This window comes from Sceloporus occidentalis, unplaced genomic scaffold (assembly GCF_023333645.1).
Source record: "Sceloporus occidentalis isolate IW3139 unplaced genomic scaffold, rSceOcc1.0.p SCAF_6, whole genome shotgun sequence".
Classification (NCBI taxonomy): domain Eukaryota; kingdom Metazoa; phylum Chordata; class Lepidosauria; order Squamata; family Phrynosomatidae; genus Sceloporus; species Sceloporus occidentalis.
In genome coordinates, this window is record NW_028316986.1 from 25,522,532 (window position 1) to 25,537,777 (window position 15,246).

A 15,246-nucleotide genomic window follows, 5' to 3' on the forward strand; every position below is an offset into this window, starting at 1 on the left:
TGCTCTATGAACCCCACCCCCAATAATTCTAGGACCTCCAGCTTTTGTCATGCGGGAGGACCTAGAGAGAACACTTCTCTAGACATTTGTATGTCCTCCAGAACAATTGTATGGTCAACCTCTGGCAGATCCTGACCATAGAATTGCACTGTAGGACCTAGAGAGGTGTTCTTTCAGGTAGGGGTGTGTGTGTGTATAATTTGCAGTTTTCCCACTTTCAAGGGGGGGGGTGTCCTGTGCCCCTAATACCAATGAATGTGGAAGATCCACTGTCCATCATCATCATCATCATCATCATCAATATTATTACTATATTTATTTATAACTTGCCCTTTCCCCAAAACTAGAACTCAAGAGTGGCCTACAAGATTGAAAACAGTACAAACACATAATCGCCACAATGTGATTGGCATGAATTCACTATCATAGTTAATGAATGCATAAAATAGAGTAACTCATTCATGACTGGTTCATATTCATGATCCCCAAATATTCACCAATTTTGGGAATATTTAAGGACTGTAAAAGTCGCCCACTCCCCACTTACCAGTCGCAGCCACTGTGAGTTGCTGGCATTCAGTACTGCAGTTATGGATTCATAATCCAGGCTGCTGCCATACTGCAGAATTAATGCAGTTTGACAATGCTTTAGAATGGCATGAATCCATTCTATGGAATCTTGGGATTTGTAGTTTGTTGTGGCACTAGAGCTTTCTGAGAAAGCTAAATATCTTGCAAAACTACATATTCCAGAATTATATAGAATTACGCCATGGCAGTTAAATTGCTGTCAAACTGCAGAGTACATGCAACCCTAGAGTTATGAATCTGTAACTGCTCTGTATTTGGCGAGACTATGCACTCTTATTGTAAACTACACAAATGCCCCTCAGTCCACATTAAAAGCGAAGAGCTGGATCAGATGAAGGAGATGGGGCACAGGAGGATGACATTTTCAACCTCCTTCTGCCCGGAACAAGGCTGCAACAAGGACTTGTGACAGGGGTCTCGTTTCTGACTTCTGCAGCCTTCATTTGCTGGCAAGAGAGTATTGGAAACATCACTCTCCTGGCACCCAAACTGGCAGATCTCCTACACCCAATTTCTGCTTAGAGTCCTTAAGGTGGACTGGCAGGGAGGACTGGGCCAGGAGATGGTACCTAGTTAGGCAAATATAACTAAGTAGCTGATGTAAAACATTATTGATGATTAAGTAGTTCTTATCATCTTCCTCTTCTGTGTAGTCTTCTTGTAATTTGTTTTCAAAGATGGGCCATTTCTCTTGTTCCATGAATGTAAAGATCAGTGCAAATCTTTTATTTTCTATAAATAATTTAATAAATACTTTTGTTTTACAATGATACATATAAGTAACAGTACTTTTTTTGCCAGAAACAAGAGTCAAAAGACACTTAAGGATCAGTATACTTTAATAAGGTATCAGTGTCAAAATACATTTCTTTATCAAGTTAAAAGTTCCCATAGAGTTACAAGATTATCAATAAGAAATTGAACAATATAAAGAGCATGAAATAATTATAATAATTATGTTTAATATTTTTAACAATTTTTAACCCCCATTCCCCTCCCCAGTGTGTTTTAGTAAGTGGTTAGGGTACATCTTAACACTGAAACTACAAATAGAGAATACAAATAAAATAGCAATATTTAAGTGTCATTAAGCCTTCAAGTACACAACCATGACCACAGTCACATCTGGTCTGCTGCAGTCACAGGCTACTTACTCTAGAGAAGCAACTGGAAATCAATGGAATTGCTTTTGAGCAAACTGCTTGCAGATGGTAGGCTAAAGCTGACATTTTAAACTCCAGTTTCCTTTCTAAAGCTTGGCTAGAAGATTATCAAGTTAGTTCAAGGCACGACCTAGCCAAAATCAAACACTTTGAATGGTCAATTGATCCATTTTTCTTTTAAACCCAGAACAAACTCTTGATTCACCATCAACTGGATACAGTCAACAGGAAGCTTGGAGTCAACTGTGGCCTTTTTTTTTTTTTTTTACAGGGGTGGCTATGATACGCATTTGCAAATATCTGTTTGCCACATTCATATGTGCTTAACACTGGCTGGATTGTGTCTCTCATTTAAAAAACAACAACAGAGGACCACCATACCATCCTTCTAAACACTGATCTCCTCTGGTTTGAGAAGCAGGGTCAGGCCTAGTTAATACTCACATGGGAGGCCACTAGAGAATACCAAAGATCTTCAGGTAGGTCTAGGAAAGAATTCTGTTTCAAACTCTGTAGAGCTGCTGCTGCCAGTTGATAATATTGGTTCCCAGTCTTTCATCCTCCAGATGTTCTGGATTTCACACACACACACACACACCCAAATATTTCCTGACTGTTGAACAATCTGGTTAGGGTTTCTGGGAGTTGAAATCCCAAACACCTGGAAGACCAAAGTTTGATAACCAATGGTCCACTGCAACCTCCTGTGTTCCTAGTAAGTTCCAATTTCCAATTAGGGCTGGGAATCTCTTTTTCCTGATCCCAGGCTATGTTTCTAGAACTACTAGTTGGACTATATTGGTCCTTCTTCAGAGGAAGGAGGGTAAGGAATGGAAATAAAGAGTTGTCAGTTGATGCTTCTGGGGCTTTTGAAGTATCCAGTGAGAGCAAAGCTTGCTTTTCTGCTCAAAGCATTTGGTGGAAAACTTCCATCCTGCTCTTCCACCAAAGACCCAATAACACCAGGTTGTCTGACTATGCCCTGGATATCAATCTCCTGAACAGTGCAGGTAGGAAAATCTGCCCCTTACTCTGTTATTGTTCCCTATCCCTGCCTTAACACACCACAGGTCCTAACATTTTTTTAAAATGTGTTCACTGTAGAAAACAATCTACTTTTCTCCTCCTACGCCGTATCTGAAAGTATTTATATAGAGATATATAAAGATATGAAATCCATCATGGGTAGAGGTTTGAGTGTTGGACTAGGGCTCTGGAAGATCAGGGTTCAAATTCCTGCTCAGATGGAAAATCCCACTTGAACATGGTCACTGGCTGACCTTGAGCAAGTCACAGTCTCTCTTCCATAAAGGAAGGCAATGACAACTCCCATCTGAACAAATCTTGCCAAGAAAAAACAGAGTAGATCCCCTTATACTCACTGTAAGTCAGAATGACTGAAGACACACAAGACAATATAAAGATATATCTGATATATCACTTTAAAAAACAGCTAGAAGTACACAGTCAGTGCAGTGGCTCCTAATTCTGAAAGCATGATTGCTACAACCTTCCCATAGACCATTCCTGAAGTTTGTTGCATATGGTACAAGTAGATTACTGTATTAATTCTTCACAAACCCTGGCTGTATTCCCTGCACAGAGGTGTATTTGTTCCTGTTGATTAATCCTAAATAGATTAGATCTACCTATTAAATCAATTGCTGAGTGGTGAGTCAACCCATAGATAAATCCAACTGATTCAATGTGTCTATTTTATTTAGGACTAACAATAGGAATTAGGATGCTATTCAAACATCCTCTTTGGAAAGCGTTGTCCTAATTGGTACAAATTATGTGGGCTGTTGGGAAGCTACAGAAGATCTCATTCAGGAACCACAAATGTTTTCTAAGTGCAAAGTTTTGGACGCTGGGCTGAAAAGGATTCCAGAATGCGAACATTAAATCTATTCCTATTTTTAACTTCATCCACCACTCCTACCATCATGAAAACTGTTACATCAGAATACAAACAAATAAAAGCATGCTATGGATTTTGAGAGAAAGATTTCTGAGCATACTAGATTCTTGAGCACTTCTGCTCACAGATCTTTCCTGAAATCATAGCTTTTATGAGTAGCTCTCCCTGGAATTACATCTCCTTTCTATTTAAAGAGAAGGCACAAACCATTCCCGAAGAGCTCCATTCTCTTTAATTTTCAAAGGGAAAGGTTTAAGCAGTGCCTTAACATGCTGTTTCTTAAATCAGTTTGAATTCTGAGTGCTTCATTTTGGCTGGATCATTTCCAGCTATGGGGAATGAAGTATCCAAATGATCAAACTGAATCAGTGGCTTCAACACATGAAGCCAGTAAGACTTATAGTCCAACCCTTCCCTTCCCCATTTCAAAGTTGTGGTTCTAATGAATAACGGACGAGGCTTTTTTACTATTTGGAAGCTCCCTGTTTGCAACTAAATCATCTTCTAATTTTGCAAAGGGATGTGTGTCGATCTGCACCTTCCAGTAAACCAGACCATTACCATGGTGGATGGAAAATTTTAGGAGTTGTAGTCTCAAAATTAACATTTACAAGCTCTAGCCCCAATAGAGGAATAGAAATCATGTGGTCTTCCAGATGCTACTGGACTGCAACTGCCGTCAACCCTAGCCAGCATAGTAAGGTACACGGAGAATTGCAGTCCTATACGATTTGAGGACCTGAATGATTCTCAATGCTGCACTAATGCTCTAAAGTGCAGATAAACTCTAAAGCTTCCTTCCTCCAGAAATCTCCCTATTAGTACTAATATAACCTTCCATTTTTGCAAAGAGACATGCATGCGGATCTGCATGTCCTAGTCGGTTGGCTATGGAAGCCCATTAATGCATGAATTTATTAAATACATTGTGGAACACACATTACTCTGGCATAGCTTCACAGAAGTCAACCTTCCCAGTCCACGAGTATTAGTCTGAGAATTTGTCATTTTTGCTGCTGTGGGTTATGGAGGCAAATAGCATCTTGAAAGACTAAGGTATGTATTGTAATACAAATTATGTGTAGGCCTGAGGCCACCACAGGAAAGGCAATTGTGCTCAAGTCTTACGGTGATCCAGCCTTCCTCAACCTGGCATCTTTAGATGAGTCTAGAACTCCCACTATGATCACCAGCCAACATCTCCAATCCCATATAGCTGGAGATTACCAGGTTGGAGAAGGCTGGCTATATCACCTCTTGATTTAAATGGTTCATAAGTGCAAGTAACATTTCTTGGATTATAACTGTCACCAGTAGTGGGCATAAAAGAGAAAATGCTCTAATTCACAAGACAGCACACTGACTTCTATAATTCTATTCTGATATGCACTAGGAAACGATCTGGGTAAATAGGATTTGCAGTCCTAGGAAGGAAACTAGTAATAATTAATTGATTTGTTCATTAACTTTCCCTACACTGACGTGGCAATCATACAGCCCTCTAGAAATCATTAGACTGCAGTTTCCAGCAGCCCCAGCTGGAATATCCAATGGTGACAAATGCTGGGAGTTGCAGTCCAACATATCTGACAGGCAGCATGCTTCATACCCTTGCCTAGTAGCTAAAATGTAACTACTGTATCTTCTTTTGTGTTTCCCATAATAGATAGAACAAACACAGCTATGACTGCTATTATAATTATTTTTCAGAAATGGGAAATGATTTTTCATTGGAAACATAGCAATACCTAAATAAAATTTCCATATTTGGGAACCCATGCTCTGAATTTGCCCCTTACAATCCTGCCCCTCCCATTGAAGCTAAGCTTTAATAAATATTTTAAAATTTGCACCCCCACAAGTCCTGGAGCTATGTAAATTTGAATAAATGAGTATGCCTGTCTGCCTAGCAAAGACAAGCAATAGTGCATGGAGTAAAATGCACTTCTTCCATTGAACTGAATTCCTGAGCACCAACACTGTTTCTATAGTGTTTCTGAAAGTTCAGATTGCGCTTCTAATGATGTACTGAAAGGCTATTTGCACTCAAAAAGACTATTAGCAAATGAAAACTAAGCTAAAAAAAGACCAATATTAAAATTAGATTTCCCCCCAGTCTAGTAAGAGGGCAAGCAAATATATTTAAATTTATTCCTTAGCAAAATTCAGTAGTGCAGGAATGTGGCTATAACTGTCTGGGGGCAGGGGTGGGAATGCAACTTAACAGGCAATTAATTAGCAATATTAGTAATAGAGAGCCAACATGGCATAGTGGTTTGAGTGCTGGACTATGACTCTGGAGGCCAGGGTTTGATTCCCATCTTGGCCATGAAATCCATGAGTGATCCTGGGCAAGTCACATGCTCAAGGGAAGGCAAAGCCAAACCTCTTCTGAACAACTCTTGCCAGGAAAAACCCATGATAGGCCTTAGGGTCACCATAAGTCAGAAACAACTTGAAGGCACACAACACCAATAAGGTTAGTAATAGCCTTTGGACAAATCTCACAATGTCAGAAACAGCATCATAAAAGCAGTTCCTACAGAGACTACATGATATAGCAACCAAGCCTTAACAGGTATGACAAAGTACCAATATAAACATTTAACCTGGAGAAAAGTATCAAAGGATCAGTTATACTTTTGAGTAATTAATTTTAAGAAAAAGATTATTAAAACAGACAGAAGGGCTGAATCTCCTTTCCTTCTAACTGTGTAATAATTTTTTCCACTGTTCTCTGTTCCTGAATATGAGTCACACTTAGATTCCTGACTTCATCAAAGAGATTTTGGGAGGATGACACTGACCTAACTGAGAAGGCTTGTCTACTTTCTAGATTACTTTGCAGTATCATGCTCTAAATGTAAAATGGCAGCAACTATTCCATCAGTTTTAAAAGAACACTGAGATGTTGGGAGCTGGATATAGTCTAGCAGGGAAGGCACCTTGACATTGCTAAAATCCAATCAGCAGTTATTTACCTGGCAGCTTTGGTTCTTCTGCAGCCAAGAATAAAAAACTCACCAGTCCTCAAATCCTGACCAGCACAAGACATATGTTAAACCAGACAGCACAGTGCACAATTTGCAAGGTACACCCTAAAATCATGTCACAGAGAATGTTGGAGCACATTGTTCAGATCTCACACTTGCTTCATGGTCCATTCTATTTTTTAAAAAATATACTAAACTGCTGGTTGCAACCTGTGCTGTTGAGTTAAATTTATACAGGACAAGATTTGAGATTTGTGACCCAATTGGGATGCAAAGGCTATAATTTGAACAGAATCCATCCAACATAACCATAATTCTTGGCATGTTGCAGGATAAGAAAAAGAAAGGGGGGATGGACGGAGGGAATGAATGACTCAGAAAGCTTTGTTGCTTTTTAAATCATCTGCTACATTTTTTTCTGCAAGAAAACTCAGAGGCACTAGGGCCAAGCAATGTGTATATTTTCTCAGAATACACCACTGCTGACAGCCATTAGGCAAAAGACTGTTTCATCTCACTCATCTTTGGCAAAAATAAAATAAAATAAAAAATCTTTGCAATAAATGGAGCCAAAGTATTACATAGAGGCATTAGCACACCATAGCTTTTTTTTATTAGCATGAATACTTAGGAAGTTTCATATAAATTACACACAAGGGGAATCATATAATATAAATTTTTCTAAGAAACGCTTTACCGAAATAGAAGGAGAAATACAGTAGATGCATATTTCTTTTAATACGAATAAGAAAAGTGAGTAACTTCCACAGAAAGGCCACTATTTGGTAATGTGGACAAGTTCAATAGATAAGTAAAATCTTGTAAAAGTGTAATCAGTATTAGAAATTGTCTACTTGCAAAAATAGATTTTAAAACTGCAGCTGTTTTGAACAGTATAGGCCAGGGAATGCTGCAGACTTCACTCAGGTCGCTTGGTCAAGAGCTCGAAGCAAGTCACTTCCTTGCAGAAGCGTTGAACTGCCCACCATCGGGACATTAACCTCACAGTCATATCGGGTCAATTCCGGCAACAAATAGGGTTCAAATGATGAGCCAAGCAGACGACTTGTCATTCCTGAAATAAGAAGATTCAGATATTAAAGCTTAAATTTATCTTCGGCAGCAAAGTCTTTAAAGGCAGTTTACAACTAGTACAAACCTCCTAGTTGATCCAGATCAGAACAACTACATAGGAAGAGAGCTTTATTAGCTCTTTGCCCTCATTGTGGTCCCTTTTCAGAATGGCTCACCCTGTATACCTGCTCTTTGCATTGGGAAGGAATTTCCATTAATTATGAGCTGCTGTTTTGCTAGATAAAAATAGATGCAAGGTCCTTTTACAGGGATGGGAATAAAGCCCCCCTTTCAATTGTCATTGTGGCATGGATCTTTCCTATGAGTTTATTTAGAGCCTAGAAAGTTACTTTTAAAAATTTATATGCAAAGGGACCTTGCAGCACCTTTTGAGACTGTGTGAAAAAAGTTGTAGCATAAGCTTTCATAGGACCTTTTTACACTAGATGAATCCTGCTCAGAAACTGGATTTAAAAGTAGGGAAAAAACCCACAAATGTGGGAGGTTTTTCAGATGACGTTTCTCACAAATAAAAATAACACGAAAATAAAGCGAACAGAAAGTGGACATAAACGACACCTTTTTACTTTTGGGAATTTCCGTTCGCTTTATTTTTGTGTTAGTTCTGTTTGAGAGAAACATGTCTAAAAATCATCTGGCATTTACATTTTTTTCCTAATTCTAAAATCCTGTTTCTGAGTGGGATTCATCTAGTGCAATAAGGCTCATAGATTTGCTCTACTTCCTCGCATGCAAAAGTTTATGCTGCAACTTTATTCATACAGTTAGTGTCAAAGATGCTACAAGATCCTTTCCCATACACATATTCCATACTAACACAGCTATGTTTCTGAGTTTTAAATATTTATTTCCAGTTATAGATCAAAAACACTTCCACAAAGTTGCCATTATGATTAGAATTTTAAAAAGCAACAATGCACATTATTATCCAAAGTAACAAAACAGATAAAGTTATTTCTTTTTTTTTTTTAAAAATGAAATATATCTGTATATTTCATCTATCTCCCTCTCACCTCAACATCCACAGAACAACATGAAGCAGCAGCACAAGGCAACCCTTAACTCACAAGGTATTATTCCTCTGCAGTTTAGAGCTTCACACCATAGTAATAAAAATATGAGGTTGTATGGGAAAAGAAGTGAAGTTACCATTTTTAAAATCAAAATCATGCACACAACGGTTAAGTGTGCACCCATAAAATTGTTGGTACCATTGGCACAGCCAAGCAATTGTCTACACAATTAAAATACAGTGGGCTCTTGGTACCTGCTAGGGTTTGGTTCCAGGACCTCCTGTGGGTACCAAACTTCCATGGATATTCAAGTTCCATTAAATACAATGGATAGTAAAATTGTGTCCCTTATGCAAACTGGCAAAATCAAGGTTTCATTGTATTTTTTAAAAAACATTTTTCAAGTTGTAGATACTTAAATCCATGCATAAAGAATTTGTGGATATGGAGGACCAACTGTACTCTTCATTCCAGCCTAACAGAAGGCAATCCAGTCAAATGCAATTTAAGGAGTTTGGACTTTTTACTGGGAGTGGGGTTCACAGTTTTTATTCATGTATCCATGGAAATTTGCAGAAATGTGCAAATTTTCACAGGAAAGTTTAGATAATTAACCATTGATGCAAATGTGCAAATATCCTCAGCAATTTGCATAATACACTTGTGAGCAGAGTAGCTCCAAGCGTGCACAGCCACTAAAGTTCTTTAAAGGAACCTCATCTCTCTCCAAGTTAGCTTTATAGTCTGCCATCATCCTTACCTGACATCCTATGAGCTGGAGGCACACTGAAGTCCTGATAAGGGGGATTGTAAAAGTGAGGGGAGAAAACAGCTTTGGGGTTGTTAGCAGAGCTGCCAGAGGAGGGTGGAGGATGCTGCGGTTGCTGTTGCACCATATTCACTGATTGGCCTGAGCCTCTTTGAGGGTTACAAAGAAATTCATCTACAAAGAAAAAGAAAGAAAGAAAGAAAGAAAGAAAGAAAGAAAGAAAGAAAGAGCAAAGTTAAAAAACAAATATCTGGCTTGATAATTAGTCTGGAATATCAATTTGTAAAGGGATCTTGTAGCACCTCCGAGAGTAAATCTGTAGAAGAAGTTGTAGCATAAACTTTCATAGACTTGGTCTACTTCCTCAGATGCTTATGCTACAACTTTTTCTACACAGTTAGTTTTAAAAGTGCTACAAGATCCCTTTGCATACAAATATCTGGCTGTTCACTGCCAGAAGCAGAATGCTAAATTTTATCAACTTTGGTCTGACTCCTCACAGCTTTTCTCATATTTACGCACATTTTTCTTGGAAGGTTTTCCCACCCAAGCCTGAGGCTTTTCTGGCATGATTTTCTAAGGCTGCACTCTGAAAAATGATGAATTGAACTTAATGAATGGCTTCCTACGTTGGGGAAGACTGAATGGGAAGTGACTGCAAATGGACACTACATCAGGGGCAAATAATATGTGCACTGTTGATCTTGTTTGACAAAACCCACATCGTATAAACTAGCATAACCAGTGGTGCAAAACTTTGGAGTTGAAGTCCAGCCACAACTGGAAGGCCATATGTTGCCCAGCACAACATGATGCAGCTGGCTTGCTTGTGGATATCAGTCCATAATTTGCTGTTGCGATGTAGAGAGACACAGTAAATTTATACTTCATCCACAAACCCTATTTGGGTATTATATTTACTGTTAAGATGGAATGTATGCAAGAAAGAGGCCTCTACACATTCACATTAAGGCTGATCCTTCATCATGAGATATACATTGACATTCATGTAGGTATATGGTGGTTATGCTAGCCAGTTCCCCTCAGGCCATCTGATGTGGGGCCCAGAAACTTTCCCCCCAATGTGTCATGGACCAGAACCATATTTGTATCCACTGGCTACGACTGTTTCTTTCCTGGAAACTCTCTGTGGATCAGCACCAGTCCAGGGACCACCACTTTCAGCAGAACTGTGCTACTCAATGAGTCTGATTATTGCCCCATTTTGTAATAGGGAATGCTCAGTGGCTGTTTCTTTCCATGATGGTAGAATTCAAAGACACAGCTGGGTTAGTCTGGAAAATCAGTATGAAAAGGGATCTTGTAGCACCTTTGAGACTAACTGAAAGAAACTGATATCATGAACTTTCATAGACTTAAGCCTACTTCCTACATCCAACCCATGGTGAAGGACTCTTCCCTCCACCTTATGCATCTGAAGAAGTAGACTCAAGTCTATGAAAGCTCATGCTACCAGCTTCTTTATTTCAGTTAGTCTCAAAGATGCTACAAGATCCCTTTGCATAGTAGCTGTTTCTGCAATTCAGTGAATAAAATGGTACGTTGAAGGTGTTGATGAATATTTATGCTCCATCCAAGAATGTGCAATAGGATGGCTGGAAGCCTGGTGGCAATAATAATAATAATAATAATAATAATAATAATAATAATAATAATAATAATATTTTATATCCTGCCTCTACCCTTTTGGGGAATCGAGGTGAGTAACAACAGAGTTTAAAAATACAAAGTAATAAACAACCAAGTCCCCCACCCCCCTATCCACCCTCTAGAGCAGACCTTCTGAATCAATTGCTGAATGGTGAGATAACACATACATAAAATCCAGTTGATTTAATGGCTCTACTCTAATAAGACCAACAACAGGCTTTAAGCTCATGTGAAATGGTTAAATCTGTAGAACTCTACTTTATGCACTCATGAAGTGACTACATCCATGATCTTAAAACAACAACACTATGTGCAAGATAACATACCTGTGTACAAGAATTCAATAGGATCCTGGCCTATATGTGGGTTGTCAGGGGAAGATATTATTTTATGTGTGGAGCACTGAAGCAAGTGCTTTTTGCTTATGTTTTCAGCTTACTAACAAACACAAATGCCCCTCAATGGAGACAGTTTATACATTTGGCTGGATGGTTATCTGAAATGCATGGGACCAATCTTTTTTATTTTAGATTTTTTTAAATTTTGGAATACCTGTATTTGCATATACATACATAATGATCTATCTTGGAGATGGGGCCCAAGTCTAAACACAAAATCCATTTGTTTTCCATATACACCTTATGCACATAGCCTGAAAGTAATTTATACAATGTTTTACATAATTTTGTACATGAAACAAAGTTTGTGTACAATTAACCATTAGAAAGCGGAGGTATAATTATCTTAGCCATCCATGAAAAAAGTTTTGAGTTTTGGAGCATTTTGAATTTTAGAATTCCAAATAAGGGAGACTCAAGCTTTATTTAAATAGTGCAGTTTTCCTAAAGTCTCACCATTAAGGACACTTGTGCTGAGAGACTTCTTTTCTGTGAGCAGTGCACAGTTTTCACCTCTGAGAATTTTCATCCTTTTCCACATTAAGTGTGTCGGATTAATGTCAGATGTATCTCCTTGTGGCTATAAGAAAGAAGGGGAAAGTGGAGAAGGCATAAGCAAATCAAGAAATGAATACTGATTTGTCTTCTTTTTGTTTTTAATATCATCTAAGGCAAATTACAGCCATTGTGAAGGATTGATTACCCCATTCAGGTGCTGAAAAGCTTGTTCTTCATAGTCCAGCTGCCGCTTCAGCTTCAAGCTGTTGGTGAGAGCAATTCGTGCAGGGTTTATATCTATGCCCCGCTGTCCAAAGCTCTCCAGTGTTCTGTCAAAACAAAACCATTCTTTTTAAAATTTAAATACAGTCGGCCCTTCTTATACACGGATTTTTTATACACGGATTCAAGCATACACGGTTTGAAAATGTTCCAAAAAAGTATAAATTTACCTTGATGTTCCATTTTTTATTAGGGACACCATTTTGCTTTGTCATTATATTTAATGGGACTTGAGCATACACGGATTTTGTTATAGACGGGGGATCTTGGAACCAAACCCAAGCGTATAACAAGGGTCCACTGTAGCTTAAAAAACATTTTTGGAGAACAGGTTTTCATCTGAGCAAGATTGATGTCAAACCAACACACTGAGAAATGCTGACCAACAGAAGTCTGTTCTTTATTTACACAGTTCTAGAGCAATGGTATAGAGAGCTAGTGTGGTGTAGTAGTTTGAGCATTTGACTAGGACACTGGGAGACCAGGTTTGAATCTTGGCTTGGCCATGGAAAGCCACTGGGACACCTTGGGCAAGTCATACTCTCTGTCTTAGGGAATGACAATGGCAAACCTCTCTGAAGGTACTTACCAAGAAAACCCTGTGATAGAGTTGCCATAGGGTTGCCATAAGTCAGAAATGACTTGAAGGCACACAACAACAATACCACTGGTAGAAAGATCAGAAATGTTTTTCTTGGAATAAAATTTACTGATTGTAGAGTACAGTTTTAGGATATACAACTGATGAAATATTAACTCTTATTAACTATCTGATTCCATAAAATGTCTTAGCAGAAAGTAGAAGGGGAGGTATAGTCCCAATCTTTTTGACTCGTGGAGCCTACCCTATGTCTTACAAATTAATCGTGTTTAAGAGTAGTGTTACATTTTGTTTCTTATTCTTTAATTTCATTCAATTTTTATTTCTTCATTTTCCTGGCGTGGCCACGGAGCATCTGGGAAGTGCACACAGAGCCCTAAGGGCTCCACGGAGAACAGGTTGGGAACTGCTACTTTGAAGATACAGTGCGCCTGCTCCATACGCAAGTGCACCATATATGGCTTCTGGTTTACACAGAAGTCGCACTGCAGTTGAATGAATGGTGCGCCCACCCGTGGTGCACGTGCGCCGCGCCACCACGAGCATGAGCTATTGAATGGGGCTCGAGCCTATGCAGAATTTGCCTTACACCGGGGATCCAGAACAGACTCCCCATGTAAAGAAAGGCTCCACTGTATAAGTAAAGTGCTTGGAATGACAATATTTCATCATTTCTGTGTTCCACAGCTGTTTCCCACAGAAAACATCTATTTTGTATCTATTGCCACTGCACTGTTGATCCTTTGTCTAATAGACAACTCACTGCCCTATGTTATTGGCACTGGCCCCATTGTTATTAGAAGAGTTATATCAACAGAAGCATTCAGTTTTTCATGGGGCTCATTTGTCATGTGAGACTACGTGGCAATACAGGGGCACTTTTGTCAACTGTGTCATCTTTTCAAAGGTTGGAACCCCTTGGATGATGCCAATCATGTGGTTCCTTCCCGTAGGACTGCCACTAAATGGATGATAAGCATCCATATGACTGGACTGACCCAAATGCCTCAGACCACTCAAATGTTACTGCAGCAGTAAAGAAAAATAAATGCCAACACTTCTGTTGTAATTTATTATCATTATTAACTGGTTTCATCATTATATTTCCTTCAAACTCTGAAGGGTTCAGATGGGGAAAGGGATTAAAAACCCACAGAAGATCAGCCCAAAGGGCAGTGGATGCTTGGGAGGAGTAATTCTCCAGCTGTAAGGTTTCTTTATAAGTTTACAGTAATATGAGGAGATCCGAAGGCTTTTTGTTTATTTTTCCCTATTTTTCCATTGCATGGGGGAAGCCTTATTGTTTTCCTATGCAAACCCATGTCATCATGTAGCTTCATTTCAGAGAGCCAGTGTGTTTAAACTGACTAGACCATTGGACTAGGGCTTCTGAGATCCAATTTCAAATCCCCATTGAGCCATATGGGCCAATCATACTGTCTTTGCCTGACCTACTCCAGAAGGTGGTGAGAACAGAGTAAGGATGCAAAAGTATGCTGCTTTTTAGCTTGCTGGAGGAAAGGTGGGATATCAGTATAACTAATAAAAGAGAATATATTTCCATGGACATTCTGATCATATTTTGAAATTGTGTGGAAGCATCTGGGCCTCCGGACTACTTGGAAAAGCCTTTAAGAAAGTTTAAAAACAGGGAAAAAGATTTAAAAGCCCACAGACTGCATATATTACTCTAAAATTAGAAGGAATCTCTATCCTCCCACTTCAAGGCACCCTTTATTTCGAGTGGAAAGAAGTATGTAGGAGGAAGTTCTGTTCATTCTTAAATATCAGAAGATGCATATACAAGATGTAGATATGTACAAGCATATTCTTCCAGATTTAATTATGCCCATAATGAGCAAAAATCCAAAGTCATATTTAATGTCACATTCTGCTGAATGAGGGGGCAATTGCTAACCCAAAGGTGATCTCCTCCAGAAATTTTGACTAAGACTTCTGCTGGCAACCTTCCACTTTTATGGGAGAATAAACACTTCCTCATGAGGTTTCTACTTCTGCGACCATAAAGTATATTGTGGTTACTGTTCCCATTTTTTGATTCGACCACTTGCTTCCGAGGTGACTGTGAAAAAAAGGATAGCCTTGCCTGATCATCTCAACAGGGTCATTTATGACTCTCTTTGTTATATTTTTTTAAAAATTGATTGTACTCCTTGAAGGAAGGTCGGTTATCTCACAAGAAATACAAGTGCAAAAAATATAACTAAAAAGCTATCCTGACTTGTTACAA

The 15,246-nt window shown here is 38.8% G+C and overlaps 1 protein-coding gene and 1 long non-coding RNA gene across 3 annotated transcripts in view; one reads left to right on the forward strand and one right to left on the reverse strand.

Moving 5' to 3' along the window:
- The window catches only part of LOC149310538 (uncharacterized), a 54,015-nt gene that overhangs the window by 32,479 nt on the left and 6,290 nt on the right, over positions 1 to 15,246 (forward strand). The window lies entirely within an intron of this gene.
- The window catches only part of EPAS1 (endothelial PAS domain protein 1), a 160,381-nt gene continuing 146,547 nt past the window's right edge, over positions 1,413 to 15,246 (reverse strand). For both annotated transcript variants that reach the window (XM_089529147.1, XM_089529145.1), the window contains exons 13-16: positions 12,318 to 12,441; positions 12,071 to 12,194; positions 9,537 to 9,719; positions 1,413 to 7,743 (exon numbers count right to left, since the gene is read on the reverse strand). In XM_089529147.1, coding sequence (XP_089385273.1) covers positions 7,592 to 7,743; positions 9,537 to 9,719; positions 12,071 to 12,194; positions 12,318 to 12,441 — 583 coding nt within the window. In that variant the 3' untranslated portion in view covers positions 1,413 to 7,591. The remainder of the gene's footprint in view (positions 7,744 to 9,536; positions 9,720 to 12,070; positions 12,195 to 12,317; positions 12,442 to 15,246) is intronic.